At 39.9% G+C, this 26,962-nt stretch overlaps 1 protein-coding gene across 6 annotated transcripts in view; it reads left to right on the forward strand.

Moving 5' to 3' along the window:
• LOC122553773 (spectrin beta chain, non-erythrocytic 1-like) overlaps positions 1-26,962 on the forward strand; it is a 269,990-nt gene that overhangs the window by 210,153 nt on the left and 32,875 nt on the right. For all 6 annotated transcript variants that reach the window (XM_043698081.1, XM_043698083.1, XM_043698082.1 and 3 more), the window contains 4 exons: positions 3,110-3,194; positions 5,997-6,193; positions 10,077-10,219; positions 12,777-12,855. In XM_043698081.1, coding sequence (XP_043554016.1) covers positions 3,110-3,194; positions 5,997-6,193; positions 10,077-10,219; positions 12,777-12,855 — 504 coding nt within the window. The remainder of the gene's footprint in view (positions 1-3,109; positions 3,195-5,996; positions 6,194-10,076; positions 10,220-12,776; positions 12,856-26,962) is intronic.

Genomic DNA, 26,962 nt, shown 5'->3' on the forward strand with positions numbered 1-26,962 from the left:
ATCTAAATTAAACTCCATCTGCCATATCTCAGCCCATTGGCCCATATGATCAAGATCCCGTTGTAATCTGAGGTAACCTTCTTCAGTGTCGACTACACCTCCAATTTTGGTGTCATCTGCAAACTTACTAACTGTACCTCTTACACTTACATCCAAATCATTTTTATAAATGACGGAAAGTAGTGGATCCAGCACCGATCCTTGTGGCACTCCACTGGTCACAGGCCTCCAGTCTGAAAAACAACCCTCCACCACCATCCTCTGTCTTCTACCTTTGAGCCAATTCTGTATCCCAATGGCTAGTTCTACCTGTATTCCATGAGATCTAACATATCAGTACAATAGAGAGAGAGAGAGAGATGACTTACATTCAGGAAACCAGGAACTAGAAATGGTTTGGTTGAAGATTAGAAATGATAATAGATTGATTTCTTAACAATAACCTTATGGAAGGATGAAACATAAAGGAAGGAAATATTGGAAGTTTCTTCGAGTACAGTGATAATCTTGGGGGATTTTAATCTGCATATAGATGCAAAAAATCAAATAGGCAAAGGTAGCACTGATAAAGCTTTCATAAAGCTTTCTCAGGACAGTTTCTTAGAATAGCGTGTCTGGCACGGATGAAGAGTTCTATCTCTCCTAAACTGAACTAATTTTTTGTTTATTCATTCCTGGGATATGCATGTTGCTGGCTAAGATAGGATTTATTGCCTGTCCTAATTGTCTTTGAGAAGGTGGTGATGAGCTGTCTTTGTGAACCACTGCATTCTGTAAGGGCTAGGTAAAATCAAACCTTGGAAGGATCTTCAAATGAGGCTTTGTGGGTGGATCTGAGAAATAAGAAATGATAATAGATTGATTTCTTAACAATAACCTTATGGAAGGATGAAACATAAAGGAAGGAAATATTGGAAGTGTATTATAGACCCCGAAGCAGTCAGTTTTTTAGAGAAACAGATTGGTAGACAATGCACTGAGATGTTTAAAAACAATAATAGTGCAACAAAAATAAGGGATTTCAACTTGATTAACAATGATTGGTTGGTCACAAGGTAAAGTGTTTAGAGGGGACAGATTTCTTAAAATGTATTCAGGAGAACTTTTTATATTAAGATGTAGAAGGTCCAACAAGGGACAGCGCAATGCAAGCCGATTCAGCTGGCACTGGGAATGCATTTTAGTGATAGCGACGACAACGGTATACATATTAAGTTTGTTATGGAAAGGGAACAAATATGCAGAGAAGGCCTTTTGGGTTGGGACAAGGCAAATATTATTAAAATATCGCAGAATCTGACCCAAGTAGACTGCAACAGCTACTTCTGGGTAAAGCTACAGCAGAACAGAGGATGGGCAAGAATACAGGCCCAACATGTTCCCTTAAGGGAGGAAATGTAGAAGCAACAAGCTAAGAGAGCTCTGGTTAAATGGGAATGTGCAGGACAGGATAAGAGAGAAAAGTGAATGCCCTTTAGTATGTGCGAAGGGAGCAAATCAACGGAGGCCCTAGTGCAATATAGAAAGTGCAGGGGGACACTTAAGAAAGCAATTAGGAGAGCCAAGAATGGGCATGAGAAAACACTGGCAGGTAAGCTTAGGGAGAATCCCAAGACAATCTGTAAGTATATCTATAAGTGAACACAGCCAAGTGTATCACACAAACCAGCCTTCCATCCATTGACTTCATCTATATTTTCCACTGCCTCGGGAAAGCAATCAACATAATCAAACATCGCTCCCACCCCGCTTATACTCTCTTCCATTCTCTTCCGAAGGGAAGAAAATATAAAAGCTTGAATTCACGTATGAACAGATTCAAGGACAACTTCTTCGGCACTGTTATCAGACTTTGAATGGACCTCTCAAATGTTAATTCTGGTCTCTCTGCACCTTCTCTGTGGCTGTAACACTGTATTCTGCAAACTGTTCTGCTGCCCTAATGCATTTTGTATGATGCAATCTGATTGTTATAGTAGGCAAAACAACACTTTCCACTGTATCTCGGCACACGTAGCAGCAATAAATCAATCAATCAAGGAGAAAAGGATAACCAGGAAGGGAGTAGGGCCTCTAGGGATGAGGCATGCACTCTGTGTACGGAGCTGCAGGACATTGGTAAGGTGTTAACCAAGGACTTCACCTCTGTCTTCACTTGGAAGAAGAAGGATGTAGATATGGAATTCAGTATTTGTCCTGTGAGATTCTTGAGCAGTCTGACATGGGGGGTGAGGAGGTTTTGGTAGGGTTAAAAGCGGATAAATCCCCAGATCCAGATAAGTTGTATTCCAGGCTGCTGTGGGCATCAGGGAGGAAATTACAGGGGCTCCTGAGTCAAGTTTTTAATTCCTCTCTGATCACCGGGTGTCACTAGACTGGGCCAAAGGCTAGAAAGTGGCACTAGTGTAGATTTAGAGTACTTTTCATTTGTGTAGACATGATGGGCTGAAGGGGCTCTTCTGTACTAATGATTCTCACTTGTCTTGATAAACCCTTGAAAATCCTGCAGAGAAAGAGATTGCCTCTGCTTAAAATGTTTAGTGATGCAGCCTCCACCATTTCTGAGGCAGAGAATTCCAAATTTGCACAGCCATCTGAGAGAAAAAAAAGTCCTCATCTCTGTTCTGAAGGGGCCATCTCTTGTCTTAAAAGAAAGTGCCCCCTTGTTCTGGACTAATGCACTAAAGGAAGCATTCTTTCCTCGTTCTTCTTAACAAGATCACTTGACATAATACACTTCAATCAGGACACTTCTCACAGTTTTAAACTCCAGTTGAAACAAGCGCGGTCAGTGCAGCCTATCCTCATTAGTTAGCCCCTTAAATTCCAGGCAAACCTCTGAACCACTATTTGTTTGAAACAAATGCTGACATTACTTTTCTGTAGAAACTGAGGTAGGCAGAGGTATGTTTTTCAATTGAAATAGTCACCAAACTGTTCAAGCATCACAAATATAAACAAAACTCTTATTAATCGAAGCAGCTTCATATATCACTGTTTACACTCCAGCATTCATATAATTGTTTCTCGATTATAAATCCCACAATACTCAAAATTCATATGTAAAATAGAATGCACCATTGATGTCCACAAATCTTTACCTCCTTAGATTAAAGACAAGCTGGTACAACTCACAGAGAAGAGAAAATCAATGATGGATAAATGGGAGGAGCGCTGGTACTGGTTACGTCTTTGTAAGTGAAATGCTATCCACATATTTTCTTTTTGAGACACTTCAGTGCCCCACCGAAAGAATGTTGCTCTGTCAGACGTGCTGTCTTTCAGTTAAGCTGTATAACCAAGGTTTTGTCTGCCCTATCAGGTGAACCTAAGAGTGCTGTTTTGAAAAATTGTAAGAGTTATCCCTATCATGCTCAATATTTATCCCTCGACTAATATCGCTAAAGCATTATCTGGTGATGAGCTCATTACCCTCTATGGGAAAGTGTTGTGCTGTTTCCTTGCATTATCTCAGTGAAGGAAGCAGATAAAACATTGTTGACTTAGCTTCATATTTGTATGGGTTTCACTGACATCCTCTATACTTAAAGCTTATACTGTAATATGCAAACCATGAGTGGTTTTATCAGTTCCTGTAAGCTGTTGCAGACAAAAAAAAACATTTTGCCTGAGTACAAGCCCATGGGAGTTGGGCCAATCCACAGTCTGGGTGAACTGATTAGATTAGATTCCCTACAGTGTGGAAATGGGCCCTTCGGCCCAACAAGTCCCCACACTGACCCTCTGAAGAGTAACCCACCCAGACCCATTTCTCTCTGACTAATGCACCTATCACTGTGGGCAATTTAGCATGCCCAATTCACCTGACCTGCACATCTTTGGATTGTGGGAGGAAACCTATGCAGACACAGGGAGAATGTGCAAACTCCACACAGCCCAAGGCTGGAATCAAACCTGGATCCCTGGTGCTGTGAGGTAGCAGTGCTAACCACTGAGTCACCGTGCCACCCGGTGAATGATCCCATTGGAGGAGCTCTGTCTTACATAACACATTGCTGGGATATCTGAGTCACACTTGTATCATGCTGTGTAAACTGTAGTACATGTCAACCAGATGTGATATAGCACCAAAGAGATTGTATAAGCCAGAGGAAGACAGCATGCTGAAGTGGATGAGAAAGAAGGACATTAATAAGACAACTATGGCCAGGCATTCTGAAGCCTAAAGCCACATTTGGCGACAATAACAGCAGAGGACTAAAGTCAAAACCAACTTCCCGGCAATGTACATTCTGCATTCTGTTAACAGTCTGCTAAAATGAACCCTGTGCTGCAAAGCAATAACCCCATTATTCCTGAAGTCATACCAAATTGTTAATTTTTTTTTGTAAGGTGCATGCAGTGCTCTAACTTAAAGCAAATTGTGACTGCTGGGGATCTGAAACTGAAAGTGATGGGAAACTTAGCAGGTCTGGTAGCATCTGTGGAGAGGAAGCATAGTTAATATTTTGGGTCCAGTGACCCTTCCTCAGAATCCAGTAACATTAACTCTGCTTTCTTTCCCTGTTACTGCCAGACTAGCTGAGGAACTCAGTAGATCTGTCCACTTCCGTGGCAAAAGAAACTAAGTTAAAATCTTGAGTCGAGCAACCATTTGTTAGAAAGCCCAGTTGCCTGATTATCTGACCAAGGTTGACAGAATACTTGTACAAAACAAGAATTATTATTTGTTATAAGTAGTTAGACAATAACTACAAATAAATAGGTATAAAGCATTAGCATCCAATACCAATAACTAAATAACCCTTGTGAGTTCCTCCTTCGTGCCATACACACATAACATTATTTACATTATTGGTGGAGGATTCTGAAGTTGAGATGTTTCTCCTTCAGCCTTGATGTTAAGTCGTTCTTCCCTGGGAGCTTCCACTGGTATGTTAAAAGCACAGATTGATTGATGCACTTGGAAAATATCTCTGATTTGTCAAATCTAAAGTTACAGCTCATAGCAACTGCTGCTGGAAAAGTTTAACCTTTTCTTCAAGTTTAAACTGAGTTTTTTTTATTGTACAGAACAGACAGTTCTGATTGAGACAACAAAAACACACTTGTCTGTGTCTTTCTCTCTCTCTCTGCCTGTGTCTCTGGAACTTTGTTTCCAGTTCCAACCTGCTCAGTTAGCTGAGAACCAATCATCTTTGCTTGGAAGCAACTCCTTGGCTTCTGATCATCTGCACATCGCAAGAACCCATAGCCACAAAATGCAGAGTGCATAATAGATAGCGCAGTCCTTGCTGTGAAGTTATGCAGCCAACCTGGTAAATCCCTCTTTATTATTTTTAAAAGTGGTTCCTTCTCCTTGCTGTTCAGTTTTTAAAGAGACAGGAATTAAAAAGGCACACTCCTTACCCAACAAGGCTGCAAATAACACAGTGACAGACAATGATAAATTTGTCTTTAAACCTGTTTTTGATCTGAAGTGGAGAGGCACGGTTTCATTTAAATCTGCGTGTTGCTTTAAAAAATTATTTTAAAATGAATCTTATGTAATTGAAGTGAAGTAAGTGACTGTTCCTAAAACGGATTTAATTTTCAGTTATTTAGCTTCCTCACTGAAGTTTTCACCAGAAAACACCAGAAAACACCAGCAATTCCGAAAGCTGAATGCTAAAAATCACACAACATCAGATTATAGTCCAACAGGTTCACTTTCGGAGCACAGCTCCTTCATCAGGTAGTTGTCAACCACCAGCTGAAGGAGCATTGCTCCAAAAGCCAGTGCTACCAAATAAACTTGTTGGACTATAACCTGGTGTTGTGTGATTTTTAACGTTGCACACCATAGCCCAACACTGGCATCTCTGAAAGCTGAATGAAATGCTTTAAGACTGTTAAAATCATTCTCAAAATGAGTATCCTGCATTAGCAAAGTGCAAATGCCTAAATCTTTCCAACCCCCTAAACATCACAAAATCCTTTTTCCTCATGGTAACTGATTAAAATCTTTGCATTGTTATGTTTTTCTGCTTTTCCAGTACTGGAAGTGTGTCAGTTTGCAAGAGATGCTTCCGTTGCTGAAGCATGGCTGATTACGCAAGAGTCTTACCTTAACAGCCGTGACATTGGGAACAGCGTGGATCAGGTTGAAAAACTCATCAAGAAGCATGAGGCATTTGAAAAATCGACAGCCACTTGGGACGAGAGGTTTTCTGCACTGGAGAGACTCACCACTGTAAGTGAAAACCAAGAGAAACGTCCAAGAAACATGTATTTAGCAGGCTAAAGATTAGTACTGAACTGTGCAGTTCATTCTGAGCTCTTAATGTATGAATAGTGCTTTTTTAAAGTGTGAATTTTCACTGGATACATGACTATCAAAGCTCTATGATTTAAATTTTGGATTGTAATGCGGTGACTCACTTTGTCATTTGTTGCAAAATTTGTTGATGTTTGTCCGCAAAACTATCGATCCGTGCTTTTAGAACTCCCAGTGACGTCAATTGATCCCTATTAACTTACTAATTTAAACTAAAATCTTAGCAGTAACCAAACTGTGGTTCTCACCTCCTTGTTAGCCACATCTTATTCCATGTTATTCCAGTCAAATAAGAACTGCGGATACTGTAAATCAGGAGCATGGGTGGGGAGCTGCTGAGGGGGCTCTGCAGGTCTGGTGGCATCTGTGAAGGAAAATCAGAGTTAACGTTTCGGGTCCAGTGATCCTTCCTCTGGTTTCTCGTCAGAGATGCTGCTGGACCTGGTGGGGATTTTTCCAGCTGCTTCTGTTTGCTTTCCATGTTATTTCAGTTGTTTGGTTTGTCTCCAGCACTTGGATTTTTATAATTATCTCTCTGCCTCCTTTACTGTGATTAAAGTTGGTTGTTATTCAGCTGTAGACACTTCACTCACGCCATCTAACACCCTTGGTCACCTGCAGAGACTTATTATCCAACACTCCACTCACCTCATTTGTATGATATTTTGATCTGTCTGCCTATAAATTCTGTGGTCTGTGTGCTTCCTTCTCACTACATCCGATGAGGGAGCAGCGCTTCGAAAGCATCTGATTTCAAATAAACCTGTTGGACTATAGTCTGATGTCATGTGGTTTTTGACCACGTCTTAATAGGCACTGGTAAACTGACAGCAATTCAGGTGATATCATAAACTGACAGGGTGATGGTGAAATTGCTTGTGTTTTGTTACTCAAAGGTGCATTTATGGTTTAGTACTCTGGCTGCCATTTAGTAATATTTTAGTAATATTTAACCACCCTCCCACGAGATCAGTAATTTAAGGAGTATGGGTGGAATTGTCCCAGCACCGAAGAACATGAGATTCTGGGGCCTTGCCAGAATCCAATAGCGTGAAGGCTGCAGGTTGGTGAGCAAGGGGTGTGCCTTGATCGTAGGCACTCCATGCCCTGTCGCATGCATGAACATAGGGCATGGACCTGGGGCGAGGGGTTGCTGAGAGGTATTCCACTACCCTTTCTTTTGGCGTCCCTGCCTCTCTCTCCCCATCTCATCCACCCATGGAAATAACCCCCCACCACTATCGGAGCTGTCCCACTTGTTCTTATTCATGAATTCTGTAGTTCTTCATGTGATGGAGCAGACCAGCCTCCCTCAGAATATATTAAGAAGGTAGCAGAAACCCTAACCTTTTCCTATTTTAAAGGTAGATGTAAGCTGCTGTGTTCCAGATCACAATTTGATTTGTTAAATTACTCGACATAATGAAAACTACAATTTGTTCAAACGCTATTGTTAAAATACAGCAAAAGAAAGAGGAACATGGAATAACTTAACTCTATTGGCAAGCTTGACAGAATAATAGCTTACTTTACTGCTAAACAGTAACTGTTCCAATATAGTAACATCCCGTAAACATGCCCTTGGCAAATTCAGAACGTGGATTGTGTCACATACAACTCCAACCCAGGAGTAATGAGCGTCAAAAGATAGAGATTTCTCAGAGAGAGACAACTTCAGTTTTCAGCTGGAGCAAAGAGAGATATGACAGCTTTTCACAACCCCAGCAGCTTCTACTCCTGAAAAAAATAAAACTCCCTTGTTCTGTAGGTGGGAGCTTGACTACACCCACTCAGGCTGCTTCTATTGTTCCAACATTTAAAAAAAAAACCCAGGGCTTCAAAAATTATTTATCTTCTCATAGACTGCTTAGCATCTGTCACCCAATCTCTCTCTCTGAAAGAAACCAGGACAAAACACAGCTCTTAAAGCCACAGTATCATCGCACTCAGTAGCTACTACCTTCCTAGGTGGCACTGCCAAACACAGATTAAGATTAGACATGACTTAAGTTGAGATGGCCAACATCCCACTGATGTTGCTGGAACTGCCCAATTGATAAAGGTTCCATCAGGCCTTCCTTAAAAGGTGCAGCATAGTCTCTCGCCAGCTGTCCAGCTGGCAGGCAAGACCCGTGCTGCCAATGATATTTCAGGTCACGGACTTTTCGTCAGAAGTGGGAAATGCTTTCTGAGGAAGAGGTGGATGGGACATGAACAAAAGGGATGTCTATAATAGGGTGGAAGACAGTAGAGGTTGAACAATAGGGAAGTTAGTTGCCCAGAGGAACATCTAAAGTGAATGGCGATGAAGCAAGGGAAGAAACAAAAGATCTGACTGAAGCAAAATGTGTTTCTTTCTGCAAGAATAAGAATGATGAAGAGAGAAACCGAAACATCCAAAAGAAAGGAGGGTAAATGGGGCTGTAGTCTCAAATTTTTGAACACATTGTTGAGTCCAGAAGCTTGTAAAATGCCTAATCAAAAGATGAGAAGCTGCTCCTTTAGCGTACATTTGAGTTTGACTGGAACAGTACAGCAGTCCAAGGATAGAGATGTCAGTGTGAGAGTTTGACGAAGAATTAAAAAAGACAGCTCACCAGAAGCTCAATTTGAACTGTGTTCTGCAAAGGAATGACTTGATCTATGTTTGGTCTCCCCGATGTAGAGGAGACTGCATTGTGCACAGTCAATACAGTAGAAGAGATTAGAAGAAGTACACATACATCACTGCTCCACACAAAAGCAATATTTGGTGCCCAAGTGTACATTTCAAAGTTGATTCATATCTGTAAATTACCTTTAAAGTTGAAATGTGGCTACTGACCCGCAGCATTGATACTGCTTTCCTTTGCATAGATGCTGTCTGACTTTCTGAGTATTTCCAGCATCCACAGCATTTCATTTTGCCTTTAATAAGGTACAAATATCAAGGAAAACCAGTTACTTTTGCGCTAATATTTTAAACAGGTTCGTTGACCAAGACAGACAAAGAATTTTCCACCTTAAAGAGAGCCATTTGAACAATTGAACAATCAACATTGCCTTTAGTTCAGCATTTTTACTATTAGCATGGATTACTTGAGTCCTGGAATGAGATTTAAATACATTGTGCCAAGCAGACATTGAAGGAAGCACATGTCCCGATTTAAAAATATATAGAGTCAGTAGTTGATTGTTACTGTCTAATAATCATGAAATACCACTCATTTATTATAAACAAATGTATTTTGTAATTGTTCTCTGTTGCTTTAATTTGATAGCTAATTCCTGACATAAATTTGGATATTTCTTTACTAATTCAGCCTTATTAACCTCTAGTGTAGATTGCATTAGTTGATTGCAGTCTAACATATGAGTCAGAAGATTGTGTTTTCGAGTCCCATTCTCGGCTGCCTCTCCAGTGCAGAATTAAGGGAGTGCTGAACTGCCAAAGGTGTTGTCTTTCAGCTGAGACATTAACCCAATGTCCCATCTGCTCTCTTAGTTTAGTGTAAAGATCCCATGGCATTATTTTAAAGAAGAGCATGGGAGTTATCCCAGCATCGTGACCATTGTCTATGTCTTAATCATGATCGCAAAAGCTGATTATCCATTATCATGATCTGGGTGTGTGTGGGAGTTTCTGTGCTCAAATTGATCACAAATTACTACAATTCAAAAATGCCCTTCAATGACAGTAAAGTACTTGGAAATGTGCAGTGATAATGACAGGCTCTGTAGAAAGGTGAATCTGACTGTTGTTTATACCTACACTGCTGTATTTAATGTGATGTATCCCTACACTGTTGCTTTTTTGTAGTTGGAGTTATTGGAGATTCGAAAGAAACAAGAGGCTCTCAGGCAAACCATGGAGGTGCAGCTACAATCAGAGTCAGAACTGGATCATGATCAAATCCCACCTGATACTGACCAACAACCAGCCAATCAAACACATGTGGAAAAGTGAGTAGTAATGTTATGTTTCTCCTGGCATCCAATGAATAAATGACACTGGAGGAGGCTTCCAAGAACCACCCTGTTTTTTCGTGTGAAACAGTCTGCCTTTATAGAGATTGATGTCAGGTTAGTACAGGGGAATGCTGAAATATAAACATTAGTTACAGCAAATCTTTCTAAGATCTAAGGCTGTACCTTCAATTGTCTCGGCTCCAGCTCTGCAATTGCCTTTCTACATCTCTTTTCCTCTCTACCACACTTTCCTCCTTTAAAAAACTTCTTAAAATGTACCTGTTTGATTATCTGACTTCTTTCCTCCTAATGTGACTCAGTGGTAGCATGTTTGTTTTTGTAATGTTCCTGTGAAGGGCCTTGAGCTGTTACACTTCATGAAAGATACTATGTAAGTTGTTTTTATGGGAACATATTTACCAAGGACTTTTACATTGTTTATAAATCGCAACAGAGTTCTCTTCACAGCAAGACAAAAAGCAAAGGTACATCTCGTTCTTTGGCTTATGTGGCAACAGCAAGATACATGTTTGAATTCTCTTTTAGAATTTGGTAGTTTGTTCTCAAAATAGATGCAGATGACAAAGGCTTAATGCTTCAGAACAACATTGAAACTTGTCTTTCAACCTTTCTCTCCTCCATCTTGCACCCTTTCTACTAATCACAACATCCACCTCTTTCTTAAATTATTCCATGGTTGTTGCCTTCACTGCTTTGTGTTACTTTCTGAAATCATTGCGCATAAATCATCAAAATACAATGGTTGTTATTGGATATGTTTTCAAGATTAAATATTGTCTGGAATTATATTGATTTTTTTTCAGGGAAAAGGTAAAGCATGTTTAAAACTGTTGCATGCCAATGCTGGTGAACAATGAAACACCTTCCACTTTAAATAACCACTGCTATTTAACCATTGTTGTTGAGTACAACTAACTTAGACGAGATGAAGAAAATCTTTTTGTTTTGGCATAACCTCAGAAGCATCCTCTTCCTACCAAGGTGACATTTCCAGTTAACAAACCAGCCACCATGAAATTAATTCTCTGGGTCAGATTGTCAACTTGAGCTCGTTTGCTTTTGGTCCAGTTGGAAAATGGTTTGAGACCACTCAAATTCAGTTCATTCTAGACTTTTAAAAAATCCAATTTGTGAATACATGCTCAAGTACTTCATGTACTCAGACTGTGCTACCATAAGCACTTTACGGAAATATAATCTAGATGGTTGAACCACTGTTTGGACTTTTGCCCAAAATGTCGATTTTCCTGCTCCTCAGATGCTGCCTGACCTGCTGTGCTTTTCTAGCACCACTCTGACCTAAACCCTGGTTTCCAGCATCTGCAGTCCTCACTTTTGCCAACTGTTAAACCCACTGTGCTTTCCAGCTTGAACACTGCTGGAGGTTGTAGGGTCAGTGACAGACATAGGAGCCAACACTATTACAGACACATCTCTGATGCAGCCTATACCATACACTTAGTAACTTGTTGCTGTATCCACCCTTACTATAGGTCTGACTCGCTACATGATAAATCCACTCAATAGATCATGGCATATAAAGACTTTTCAGTAATGCTATCCTGCACCTTTAGCTTCTGCTTGTCCTTTTATACTTTGGGTTAATCGCTGGTCATATTAATGCTAGCTTTCTGACTTGTAAAACTTTTAATTGTGATGTTGACCTAAACTTCGTTCTGGGAATCACCAGCTCTTTCTTACCCAAGCCTGGTTGTCTCATTATTTCTTTGAGAAGTTGACTTTGCTGGTGTTGCCCTGTTCATAGCTGTCTCAAAAACAGGTTGATTACAGTCACGGGTCATCTGAAAGATCTTACTTTGTGGCTGAAAATGTGGGACAACAAAATACTACTAATTTTGGAAGAGTACATGACTTTGTGATTGCTACTAACAATGCAGTTATCGTTTTGTGAAATGACTAGGGACAGTTTTTTTTTTAAAAATCAAAGTCCAGCCATTTAATTGGTGTGCATTTTGACAGTCAATTAGCCCATTAAAACAATATTACAAGAAAGATTTATGTCAACCTTGCAAAATTACAATAGCTGGTTAGCTTCACATTATGTATTTTATACTTAATTGGTGAGAGTGTCTCAAATTGCAGGAACTTACTTGTTTCTCCTTTATCACTCGTCTGATTGGAGTAATTGAATAGTATCTGACAACAGTCAGACATCATTAAACATTATGGTATTTGACAAGTATGTTCTTTCCTCAATTATGATTTCTTTTTAAAATGTAAAATAAGAAGTGTGAATGCAATTTGCTGTAACTTCAGATTTCCATCAGCACTCCAGTGTGATTCATTTTGAATAGTGCAACTTCTCTGAAAAAGATAATTCTACTAGTTAAGAGAAGAGACAGGTCTCTGGGCAATTTGTTGTATTATTTGGATGGTTGCATGCAAACGTTCTTCAATTAACCAAACCAAATTCAAGCTAAAAATGCCCTGTTTCCTTGCCAATGTAGAGACACTAGGAATAGACATACTACAGTTGTGTCACTTGCTAATATGTTTTGTTGTCCTTTAGGACACAGGAAGAAGAATGGAAGATGGAAGGTCCGAAGGGAGCAGAACTAACTCCTCATGTAACAGATGAGCCATCACTGGTCAGTTACCAATCTAAATTCTGTCATAGTTCCCATCGTTTCAAGACAACCTAGAATGCCAATCATCACCTTTATCTGAAACTGATTCCTCCTCTTGCAGTTGTTTGCTCTTCTTCTTCTCATCCATCTCTTGTTTGTTTGCTTTTGTATAACCAATGGATGTACAGGCTAAGTCTCAACCCAACTTGATTAAAATAGGCTGGCAAAATTATATTTCCGAGGCTGCAAAATTACAGGTAGTGGCATGAATGAAGCACAAGCACCAGAAATAAAGATGTGCCGAGAGATGAGAGAAATAATGAATATAAAGGAAAATTGGTTTGAGTTTCTGAATTGGATTTAAACACCATTTGGGCCGGGATTTGTCTTGATAGTAATGCAAAATGCCTCAATGTCCCAATAGACACCCAACTCAAGGCTTAGTTCCATGGTAATCAATGGAATTAATCATCCAGTGTAGAGTATAACAGCTGACCTGTTTTGTAGCACAGACCAAGGCAAATTTCTGCCATGGTTGTATTTTACTTGCCCTAAAGCTTGCTAGCATAATGAAAACTGGAGATTTCCTACCAAAGACTTAGGGCCCCAGGTTAGTGAAATGCAAGATACAAATTACAAAATTATTACGGTGCAGACAGAGTCCTGCCATTTGCCGCTTTGTGTCCACACTGGCTGTCAGCATTTTAACTTGCTGCCAGTCTGCTGCATTTTACCCATAACTCTGGTTCCATTTAAATAATCACCCAATGTCCATCTGAATGCTCCATTTGAACCTGCCTCTACCACATTTCCAGGCAGTGCATTTCAGACCTAAACTATTTTGCTGAGTGAGAAAACTTTTTTTTCTCATCTCACTTTAGCAACGTTTGCAAAACACTTCAAAACTGAGCCCTCTGGGTCTCAAAGCCTGAAGCAGTTACAAACAGATTCACACGTACTGAGTCGAATCTATTTTACTGCATCTCAGGAAAATTTCAGGTTTAGAAAATGTAGAAATGATTGTATTGTGGATTATTTTTTAAATAAGATCAGTAAACTCTCTGATATTTTTGTACCTAAGTTACATTCGTGGCAAATTTGCATTTATACAATTTTTGGAAGTCGTTTTCTTAACCCTTTTCAAAATATTTCCCTTATTCACCTTTTCACTTTGCTTTTTAAAAAGTTGGTACACCAAGCGCGATTTATATCAGGGAATAGGAGCCAGAATAGACTATCCAACTCATGAGGTAAAAACAATGACTGCAGATGCTGGAAACCAGATTCTTGATCAGTGGTGCTGGAAGAGCACAGCAATTCAGGCAGCATCCGAGGACAGGCAAAACCGACGTTTCGGGCAAAAGCCCTTCATCAGGAATATTCCTGATGAAGGGCTTTTGCCCGAAACGTCGATTTTGCCTGTCCTCGGATGCTGCCTGAATTGCTGTGCCCTTCCAGCACCACTGATCCAGTATCCAGCTCATGAGACTGCTGTGCCATTCATCTGGAATATGGCTGATGTTCCAACTCTTTCTTACAGTATCCCTTTAATATCTATGAACATACTCAAATATCGAGTTTTTACAGCCCTCTGGTGTTGAGAATTCTGAAGATTCAGAAACTCATGATTCTCATCTCATTCTGAGACTAGGTCCCCAGTGCTAGACTTCTTAAGCAATGGAAACATCCTTCTTGCATCTATACTGTTGAGCCCTGTTAAGAATTATTGTTTACTTTAATGAGATCACCTTTCATTCTCTGAACTTAAAGAGAAACAGGCCCAATCCCCTCAGTCTCTACTCATCAGACAATCCCACAGTCCCAGAAACCAGAATGGTGAGACTTACACTGGAATGATTACTCCAAATGTCAACATAGCTGCTTGCATACAATAAGAAGGCCACGATGGCCATGAGAAGCATTTGTGCATGCATCACAGATCAGTGATGTCAGTGTCTGCACATGGGCAGATGGTGATGTAGGCAACAGGCTGGGATGAGGCACCACTGGGGAGACTGGGGTCAGGGTGAGGCTGACCATTCCTTTCCTGACAGCGTAGCTCTCTGTTGCCTGGCTTGCATTTGGAGGGAGTATGCAGGTGCACTGCTCAACAATGCTCTGGAGTACGCAGACTGCGAGAGCTGCCAATAGGTAGTCGTCCGTTTGTCAGATCTACAAACAAAGAGGGCAGAGGGAGCACCTGGTTATTCCAGAAACAAAGTTATCTGCAAAAAAAGACTCTTGCACTGACAATTCAGATGAGCTTCTCGGCAGCTGCCTTTTATTGCTTCGCAGAGATGGGGCACTGTAAACCTGTGCATGTGCAGGCGTTGCACCACTTAATAATGGTGTTCACAATAAACACAACCTTCTTGCACTCCCAATACAACAACAAGTGTGCCCTCTTTTCAGCAGGGACCAAGACCAAATCTGTTTGCAATCTTAGCAAAGGTCTCTACAATTACTGCAAGGCATCTGTACCCAAATCTACTTGACTGGAAAGCTAGAATACAATGCCGAATTATTTCAATGGCAGTGGATTCAATCCCCAATCCAGCTGCAAGTAGTCATAATGTGTGCTGTACTGGAATGAGGTGCCTCTGATCCTTTGGAGTTTTGCTTAGATGATGATGATCTTGCCTCAGGGGAGATAGAGTCATAGAGATGTATAGCACAGAAACAGACTCTTCGATCCAACTCATCCATGCCGACCAGCTTTTCCAACCCAATCACATCCTGATTCTTACATTTCATTTGTGTTTCTGGGGGAGAAAGCATCGAAATGTAAACTCCATCTTGGCTACCATCATATATCAAAGGTGCTTGTTAAATTTATGTTTTCAGTGATAAGTTAATTCACAGGAAGTTCAATGTAAAATACAAAGCAACTGATAAAATTATAATGCAACACATTAGAGATTCTCCTGCATATAATGTGGCCATATTTGGCATGACTGAAGAGCAGCTACCAAACACAAGTAACTCATTTAAAGTTGCAACTTTGAATTCTGATTTTAACTATTACCTTATTAAAGCACATGCCATGTTCATCCTTATTGTTTATCCGAAAGTGACAAATTGGAGATGGAATTCAAATGTTTATTAATGTCATAGGGGCCTATATAAAGAAATGTACTTGATTAAAGTTGCAGTTTTCATTTTCCTGATTCTTATCATAGGGTGCTGCTGTATGAAATGTACAGAGTGTACTCCGCAGCGATTCTTGTTACATGCCTATTGTCACTTCATCTCAGTTATGCACATAAAGTTATCAGCTTGATAATAATGCTCTGGTTTCTGATATTTCCTTCAGAATTGGGCCAAACACAGATATTACTATTAATTGATTTTAAAAATATCAGAAATCAATAACTAGGGAGAGGAAGGAAGATTTCTTCTGGGTAAAGTGGATCGATGACAATGCGAACATAGCTGCAAGATTTCATTTTTGTTCTTTTGATGTGGCTATGCCAGAAATTGAAATCAAAATAAATTATCCGACCATAATTTATGTTGCTGTAATTCAGACCAACCCAAAGAAATTTCCATGATTATCACATTTGGATTGTGTTGTTTAGGAATACAGGGGGAGGAAAATGAGACTGCAACTTTAAAAAGCATTTAAAGTTTTGAAGGAAGTTTGAGCTCATCTGAACAGCAAATAAGCTTTCTCTCAAAACTAGTACTTCACTGTCCAGAGAATTACATTAGCAGACCTGATTAGTGTTCTCTGCTAGTGATTATAGAAGTTTGTGCCATTCCAAAAGTAATGTTGACCAACGTACCTTATGGAAGTAATGTACTTTTGTTCACATGTCAAACATGGTTTATTTGCAAAATGGGTGTGTTATACAATGGATACCAAGCAGTTCAGTGTACTCAAATATTTCATTTGCTAAGGTGGAAATGTGTTTTGTCATTAGATTAGGGAAACCAAAATTACTGTTGGATCAATACCCTTTGGATTCCCTCTCTCAGTCTGCCTTGCTATATCCTACATAACAACCGGTTATCCTGAGATGGCATTTGCTGCAGCTTAACCACCAATAACCTTGTCTTTACTGCTTCTGCTTGAAGTTTGTTTTAAAAATTAACATGTCATGGTACAAGAAAGACTTCAGAGAAGGCTATAATATGGCAATGCTTTGCCTTTTCATTCATGTTTCTTGATTCACATAGACCTAATGCAGCACTAGGAGATGAATGCCGAGTTATTTAGGAAACTTAATCATCACATCGTTATTGTACTTGATACTCTTCCACATTTAACCAGTTATCCACCTATTCTTATTATGATAATATGGGTCTTGATTTTACATTTGCTGTTAGAACCAACTGTGCTGTAATGCTGATCTTGAATTGTAAGATGTTCAGTATTTGAAAGAGCTCATTGTTTTTAATATTTATAATGTGATTTCTGGTGATAGGAGCGATCAAATCTGTCAATATCTTTGGGTATATGGGGCTGGTGGATAGATTTCCATCCCCTGATATAATAGGTGACCTACGCTCCCCAAGTGGAAGATGTTGGTTTTAGGTGAGACTGCAATTCTGTGATCCATGCTTTCTGTAAGGATCATATCTGCTGAACTGCAAGAGCCACCCAATTTTATTATTTTATTGTTTGAAGGAAAAAGCATAATCAATTAGAGATTGACCTGTTCAAAGTATGAAACCATCTTTCTGCAACAGGCGTCTGCGCGCTCTGGACACTGAAGTGATAGGATTGTTAGGATGAAGCCCTTACTCTAGATTCTGTAAAGCACTGTCAGGTATATCTGTGCAGGGTCTCTCTGCTTGCCCATTATAACATTGACAGAAAAGCCACCAAATGCCTGTAAAAAAAAGTAAGTCAATCATGACATTACTTCCAGTGGAATTTACCCGCCACCATGAGTGAAACGTATGTCATTCCAGGATTGTCTGTGCAGTTTTGTTTGCAATGTGTGGAATAATGATGTCATGAAAGCAGCTCCACAAACGTGTTATTAACCTAAAGACCTTCTGATGACTCAAGGGAGAAACTGGAGATGGGAGAAGGTGTCACGCAGGCTAGAGCACGTGTAAAATATATTTGGTGTTGGCACTGAGAGGCCTGGGTTGATTCATCCCCTGAGCCTTACCATTCTTTCTTAAATGAACTGTATCCACACAAATGTGTGGAAAATTCACCAGTTGGTCAGCAGCTCAGCAGTAATGTCACTGGATTAACCACAGGCTAACATTCTTGGGTCAATGGTTTAAATCCATGGTGGTTGAATTCAATAAAATTCTGGACTTCAAAGCTAGACAAATAGTGACCATGAAACCTTTGTTGATTGTTATAAAAAAACCCACTCGTTCAATAATGTCCGTTAAGGAAGGAAATCTACCATCCTTACATGACTGCAGACCCCTAGCAATGAGGCCTACGCTTAACTGCCCTCTGAAATGGCTAAAGCAAGTCACTCAGATCAACGGACAACAAGGGATTGGTAAGAAATATTGGCCCGGCCAACAATGCCCAATTCCAGTGAATGAATGTTTTAAAACAATCACAGGTAAATCTTGCTAGCTAGTAATTGAATTTGGGGCATTCATGTAAAGGGTGGCATACATAGAAGAATTTAAATCTGATTATTTTTCCCCTCTCCTTTCTGGTGTAGCTTTTTCCTTCTACCCATATTTGAAGGCATTAACTTTTTGCTGACTAGCTGGTCATGAAAGTAGCTGCTCCCAGTGTGTGACGTTGGATAATAGGTGAAGAGATTTAACATTCAGCATTGCAGCCAAGCCTGATATTGCCTTCACGTGGTGTCCAGCCAGCTGCACTTCCAGAAAAGCCACTGAATCACAACTTGGAGCAACCCCACAGAGCTTTAGTTTGCTCCCCTTATCTCTATGGTGAAACACTTTCATGATGCCCAGACTGAAATCAGCCAACACAGTGACCAAATCTTGGTCTTCCTGGCCTATATAGCTGTTCTTTGCTGCTTTAACTAGTATTAGCAAGCCCTTCAACACTTTCCTGGTGAAACCTTATATTGCATTAGAAAAATTGTGATTTCTTACTTGTGAGAGCAATCTTCACTTCAGTAAGGATTAGATCAAGAATACAAATGTTGCTTCCTGAGTTGGAAGTTCTTTTATTGCTAAAACTTAAAATGAAATGTGAAAGTATATTTATCATAAAGCAATTGAGTTCTTACTTGATTTAAAGCAATATAAAAGGCCTTGACTATAATTTCCTGGTTATTACTGAATAAACTTGGGGAGAATTCTAGCTTAATTCTTTAATGTAGCCATTATTGCTTTCACCTACTCAGCAACAGGTAGATGGACCAACAGTAGGATAAAATATGCCCCTGAATACCATAACATTAATTTGAAAAGAATTGATTGAGATCATAGGAATTTTCAAGCTGTAATCTGATCGTGGTGGTGGATGGGGTGAGGGGTCAGGGGAGGTGGGGAACAGGGGGGTGGTTCTTCAGCTACAGGTTTTCACTTACATATCTCAACCCTCAAAGTTTGCAGCATTAGCCGCATCATTCAAATGAGATTAGTCGCCAAAATATTGGTAATTTTTCTGTATAAATTTCATTGCTAATAGTGACATAAATAGCAGAGTAAAGATGGGCAAGAACAAGCAAAATGTTTTCTTTAGTCAGCGTTGCATTGAAAATATTCCACATAAAGTTGCAAGTTCCCATTATCTCAGTAAAATTGCTGAAGCCAGAATATTCCTTCAAATAAAATGTGTTCCTACTCAGCCACTAGATGGTAGGCTAACATAATCTAATTTCCACATTGCAGAGAAGGGCGACTAATATTTTTATTTCAGGAATTTCTCGTAGTCATAATATACTGAGGGTATTCCAGGAATTAGATTACTTGTGTGGAAATTGAAGCACTTGGTTTTGTTATTTCATTGCACTCTGCAGTCAACAAGATTTAATGAAATATTATCTTGTTGTTTCAGTCATTGTCAATATATCGCTGATGGTGAGGTAACAGCAGGATTCTGTGAATAGTGTTTACAGCTTCTGAGTGTGATTAAAGGAATAGAACTTAAGATAGGGAGTTGTGGTGCTGCTTATATTAGGACAGCTTTTGGATTTTCAGGAATATAAACCCATGATTGATATTACCAAAATCACTACTGTTTGATTTAACCAATCTTCTTCCTCTTGTCACTGCGTTGGTGTCTAATCTTTGCTAAGATACTTGACCCTTAACCTAGATTTCATACTTTTTCTTAAACTGACTCAATTAATTTTGTATTATTAATTGAGTGGTGATGGAGTTTTCTTTCATCCCCCTGACAGAATGGGGGAAGAAAAGAAATCCCTTATAGTGGCACTAACATGAATTTCAATTGCAGAGCTTTGTTTAACACCAGATATCGACAACCAACACACAAATCTCCTTGCTGAATGCATTGCAGACTGTGGTGTAGTCTGGGAACTGAGGGTGTAAACCTGTCCAGATCATAGCAATGTTGTTCCTTAAACGTGTTCCTGGCTATTGGCTTTGTAGCCTGTTTTGGTTGCATATACGCCTGCAATTCTACACTGTTCAGTCATCTTTGTTGTACTACTTCTGAGCTTGTTATCCTTTCTGTTGTGTCCTTTGTATGCTTGTCATATTGGTATTTTCCCAAATGGCTTTTCTTCCTTACATCCTGATATATGTATTTGCAATTTAGCCATTGTGTTCCTTGAATGATTATCCTGAACATTTCGTTCTCCAAAGCTTTTAAATAAAACAGCCTTTGTCCTTGATTAATTGTCATTGAGGATGTTGTGTTTATGTTGCTGACCTATTTATTTTCACCTGCTGTGCTGTGGGGAACTGGATTTTGAGATCTGGCCTTTGTTTGAATTTACTTTGGCACAGTTTGTATATTTCATTGGCCGCTGTGCCGTGTGTGGTGCGGCACATTCATTCAAAAGGCTGAGGTAAATGACTGGAAATAAGCTATTCAAGTCTGCCAATCAAGCATGTGCAATCTGTGCTTTGAATGTTAAGTTATTTTGTGCAAGCATCAACTTGAGAATTGCAGACTCAAGTTCTTGAATGCTGCCCTTCTCAATGAGCGTTGTAATTTCACTGTTGGCCTTTGTAACTGTGGGCCAGATAGAAAGAAATTACAAGTATACGTAACAACATAAGAAAGATACAGTAAGAGCAAATAGGTGAAACGTAACTGTGTTTATATACAACTAGTTATATTTTGTTGGGTTTTACATAAAGTTATTTTTTGGTATTATACTTCACGTGTAGCTTTAGAAATACAATGTACCACAGATTTGGAAAGTTACTGAATAAAGCTAGTTATCAAACAATCACTGATACTCATGGCTTCTTACTGGTCCTCAAGGATAGAAGTTATGTTTCTGATAAATATTTGGTTTCAACCCATAATGTTTACATTTTCTTATTGAGTAACCGGTTGTGGGATCCAATGTAAACAGAACATTCGGAAAAACAGCTTGACCCAGAGCCTCACTTGGTGAATAATGAATGACTCCCAGAGACAAGTAACATAGGGAATTCAGTCAAACATTTGGTGGGCGTAACATTCCACTTGACAAATTCATTTTGACATTTTAGTGTGACTGAAAACACATCTACATTGTGCATGTAGCACTACTCCAAATTATTGAGCAAGGTCAAGGGGTTAAAAGACGAAGAGACAGCATACCCGAAATTATTCTGATACTGAACCACTTGATCACTGTCAGAAAATGGTTGCCACTCAATCAGGAGCAAAACAGGAAAAGAGAATGTTCACCATTATGTGTTACAAAATGTGTAGCTGACAGGGTTAGCCTTGCAGAATGCAAGTGTTAACACATTGATAGATTATCAGAAAAATTGTTTGTATAGAGTGAATAGTTTAAAAACTCAGAACGTCAGTCTGATTCCTCTGGGTTTTAGCACAACTTGCAATTCACAAGGTTAAGCCACGCGATCTGGAAGGTAGGAATAGGAATGGGACGTTCAACCCCTCATACTTATCTCACTGCTATTCACTGTGAACATAATTGATATGTACCCTGACTCTGTCTACACACTCTTTTACCTTTATGCTCTTGATTGTCTTTCAGCTAACAAAATGTTGCAGATCCCAGTCTTGAATATTTCGATTCTCCCATGATGCACTGCTTCAAGGGGCAGAGTTCCATATTTCCCCTAACCTTTGAGAATCGCGAGTTTACTCAGAAATGGCCCATCTCCAATTTTTTAGCTCCAGCATTACCTGTTCAGCACACTAGAATGTCTTGATGTCTGTTACAAGCAAACTCTCCACAAGTTCATAGTTCTGATTCTAAATGTTCAAATCTGTGGTTGAGAATTCATTTTCAAGAAGTCATCGCAACGGTTCAATGGAATTAGTTTTGATAAATTGAGTAGGCTGTAACATTCACCACAGGCCTCAATCTACTCTAGTCTACGTTAGACTGCTGGGCAGATCTTTCCATTGTGAGGAGACTGATTTGATGGTGGGCATGAAGTGAGCATTCTTGCTCTCAGGTGTAGCTTGGATTTATTCACACAATTGTGTGTCACCTGATTACATAGGCCAGTGCAAGGACCTTGACGTATCTTGTGCTGGGAGTGGGCAAGGAGTTGATGCCTTTGTGAGTACCTTACAAGGTTCAAAAGCCCAAGGGACTTACTTAAAGTGCACCTCACAGACATTCATTCCCTGCAAGACAAACATATCCATTGGGTGTTCAGAGTGGATACCTGCAACAGAGCATTCTCGCTGTTCCTATATTCCCTGCATCCCTTCCCCAGGCAGACTTCCACCTATAGCCAGCCTCTTTAACCCATTCCCATTACACTCCAGCCTCCCTTTCTTGATTATCCTCTATGCCCATGAAGATTACTGCCACCTGATCTATCACATGGCATGGTGGAGCCAAACCTACAATCAGTAGTAACTTAATCCAAAGTCCAGGGAGTTGACTATCTCTCATACTGCCTTTTATTTCTATGTAGTAGCCATGACTATGTTAGTATTTATTGTTTCATAGCTTAGAATGTAAATGGAAAGGGGAACTTAATTCTGGCCAAATGACATTCTAATAAGCGTGTAATGAGTGCAAAGCATTTGGCATCAGGAAGCTTTAAAATTCTGAGATTTCTTTACAAATACAGAAGAACCTTGATTATCCAAATCTCAATTATCTGAATTTTGGATTATCCGAAGAAGATCTCAAAGTCCCAATAGAAACATTACATCAAAGAGGTGTTTCAACACTGATCGCATCTTTTGTTTACAATAATTAAAAATGAACTCGGCTTACTGAAATACTGCCGAGAACAGTCCTGGACATCGATGCGAGCCCAGGCACCGCCTCCACCATAATCTCTCTCCCCACACTTTCCCTGGAATTCTACACTGTGTGTGTACCCTAGAAACCCCTTCCCCATATAATCCCTGCAACATTGTCCTGTAGAGAGCAAAGGTGGAACTTGTCAAAAAGTTGCAGTGAAAAGTTATGTGTGTGTGTATGTATGTGCTATTTTGAGACTCACCTCCCCCCCCCCAAAGGCAGCAGCAGTCTTACTGTTGGTGTCCCAGGGCAGGGGGTGCAGACCTTGGGGGTGGGACGGATGGGGGTCAGGGTGGGGGGCGCAGGGGTTCGCGCATGATGTGCTGCTGCCTAGTCTCCTGAACGGGGAGCGGACTTAGCAAGTGCTCGCTATGTCAATCCCTTTGAACGGGGGGGGTGGGGGTCTGCAGGTCCCTTACACACACGTGTGTGTCTGCTCAGAAACAAACCCTGAGACAGAGAGAGGGAGCAAGGCAGGCAGAGTGAGGAAAAACTTCAGAAAACACCGAGCCCCAGAGGAGAGGCATTGAATCAGTTATCCAAATAATCAGTTAACCCAATGAAATAGTGCCCACCCATCTCGTTTGGATAATCGAGGTTTCTTTGTATTCAGCCTGCTGTTGGGAATCTGATTTTTGGTCACTTACCCAATTTTACCCAGGTCACCATTCTGCCCATTCACACATCCGTTATGTGTAACAATTGGTGGAACTGAAAAGAAAATAATAATGCTGATGGCTAATCTTTGTGCTGTGATTGCACAATAGAACAAATGAAATGGGCACAACAAAACAATTCTCTAAAATTGAGTCTTTGAGTTGAAGCACAGTAGTTGATTTACATAAACATAGAGGGCTGCAGATTTTGGTGTCTTAAGAAATAAAAATGTTGAATCAAATGATGTGATCCTTCAATGCTCCAAGTTGGAAACACCCACTGATCGCCTGCGATACTGAAATTTAACATTTCCCCCTCCTCCTTCCAATCTGCATAATTCTACAAAACCAGTTATACTTCTCTGAAATACTTCAGTTTAATTTGATATTGCGCTTTCTGTTTTTTTTCACGTGCAAGGACACCACTTTGTAAGTGATAATCCTAAGATGCTAAAGCCAGGCTAAAGTATAGTTAAGGATATAAAGCTGTCTGTAGAGCGTCCAATGCAGCACAACAGTCAGTTGTGGCTGAAGACGAAAGGAAATTGTCTTGACTCGAGGAGAAATTGGCTGCTTTTCTTTCTACATTGGAGAATTGCTCATTCAGGCAAACTTTTATTCAGTTGGAGCTCTCAGACATAATTCAGAGGAAAATGAGTGAAAGTAGCCCTGGCACATGCATACAGACTGCTTATTAAATTGTTTTTGTTGAAAATACTCCAAGGAATTGTAAGCACCCTTTTGAAAGATACTCCATCCACAGTCGTGTCCCTTGTTGTCGATGATATCTGATACAGCAGACTGTACTCCAAAACTACATCCTTCTTGAATTAATGGAACTGCCTATTTAATCTGAACCAGATTGTATTTGATTGTGTGTGTCCGATGTTAGACTTTGTGTATAAAGAAAACCTGTCAAAATGAATGTGGATTTACAATTGTTATGTTTCTGTTGCTTTTTCCTTGCATGGGACTTGGAGTCAGTGTTTGGGGAGAAAGAGGGGAAACAGCAATAGTTGAGTGGAAGTAATAAAAAGAATGAGCTGGAGTATATACTATTAAAATACCAGAGCTGTAGGAAATCTGAAAATCAGTAGACCAGGCAGCATTATTGGAGAGAATAAACAAAAGCTTTTCGGGTCAATTACCTTTCATTAGAAATCACATGTATTGGGAGACCATTACATTAGTCTCTTGAAGGCTCAAATTGCACATCATTTGAGCTTTGAATGGAAACGTACCAATACTAGCTCTGGCAAAACTTTTACCAGCAGATGGTCTAGCCTGGGTTGCTGGTGATTCTTATCCGAGGTTTCAGTGAGTGTGCTGTGGCATCTGGAGACTCAACTTCTATGTTTCATGGGTCTTATAACGATTTGTGTAAAAACAGCAATAAAATTGAGGGCAAAGAGAAAAAGCAGGATTTTTTTTAATCAATGATCTTCTCTAGACGTTTCAAAGGCTTATTCTTCTTCTAGTTTTGGACCATTTCTCTATTTTGATGCTCAAATATCTGAGTTCCTTCCTCCACAGAGAATTACAGAATGGTTCCATGGTGGAATGAGTCCATTTGGCCCATTGTCTCTGCACCAGCACTCCAAAGTAGCATTCACTTTGTGCTATTCTCCAGCCCAATCCCTTTGCATATTTCCTCCTTTTCGTATCGTGATCCAATTCCACCTTGAACGTCTTGATTGAGTCTCCCTCCAGCACCACCCTCAGGCAGTGCATTGAGGATCAAACACTCACTGCATGAAGAATATTCTCCTCATGTCTCCGTTGCTTTTTCGCCAATTATATCAAATCTGTGTCCCCTTATTCACAATCATTCCAATGGTGGAAACAGCTTGACCCATCTACTCTTTCCAACTTGCACATTATTTTAAGTATTTCCATCAAATCTTTCCTCTGATGAAAATGGTCTCTCCCTCTCCGCTGTATATACCTAAATGAAGTTCTTGATCAATGGAACAGTTCTTATGAATCTTTTCAGCAGTCTCTCTAATACCTTCACACCTTGCCTAAAGTGTGATGCCCAGAACTGGACACAGTATCCTAATTGAATCCACACCAGTGTTCTGTCCGTACACAGATGTGCCCACTTTATAACCATGACTGTACCCTACAAGTACATAGTGATGGTAAAGAGCTTTGGAAACATTGTTAGATCAAGGAAGTGAATGCGACTTTCTTTCTTCCTTTTGCAAAGTTATTTTGCTTAAAGAGAGCTGCAAGCTGATTGACAAATAACATAAATCCTGTGACACTGAGGCCGGATGTACATCCAAGTGCAGTTTACTCAATGAGAGGAACAGTTCTGTATCAACTCTTATGACAATATGGAATGTATCACCATAGATAGCTGTTGAACTATAGTCATCAAAGACATTGTTTTATTAAAGGTATTAAAAAGAGGAAGGGAAAATGGAAATGACACGAGGAAATTGGATTAAAGTAGACCACACACGCACAAGGGCTGAAGCATTCTGCTTCTGTCTTGCAGTGCCTGTATTTCTGCCACTTGCCCTCAGGAGACAGGGGAAGAGTAGAGGACAAGCAAAGTGAGGGAAAAAAGAGCAAAACAACAGCAAGGTGGGAATGAAAGAATATAACCTGGCAGAAGAAATAAAGGTGAAAGTGGGGAAAATGAGGAAGAGAAACAACAAGAAGGGGAAAAAGAACATTCTAACAGAAAATTGAAAACAAAATAATATTATAGTGACTTTTCCGTTGCACATTTATCCTGAATTTTTTCATTTTTGGGGTAAGTTTTTCTTGACACATTCCTTGTTGTGTGTGGATAGAGGCAATATGTGTAGATTTACTCTTCTCTCTTATACACAAATACACACATATACAAAATATTATGCAGGAAAAAGATCTATTCATGATCTGAAAACAGGAAAAGGGTTGTCAAACCGATTAGACTTTGACCATGAGCAAGTTGGGAGTAACAAGACATTTTCCTAAGAGTGTATTGCAATACAACAGACAAAGCATACACGAAGTAGATGGCACATTGTGCCCTGACACTTTGTATTCCATTAACAAGTACACCATATTCCACACTGAACTTCCCTGATTGTAACCAGCATCTCCCTCCTCGGTTCAGCTGCAGGAATCCTACATCTCAGACTTGATGCC

This window comes from Chiloscyllium plagiosum, chromosome 10 (assembly GCF_004010195.1).
Source record: "Chiloscyllium plagiosum isolate BGI_BamShark_2017 chromosome 10, ASM401019v2, whole genome shotgun sequence".
NCBI lineage: Eukaryota > Metazoa > Chordata > Chondrichthyes > Orectolobiformes > Hemiscylliidae > Chiloscyllium > Chiloscyllium plagiosum.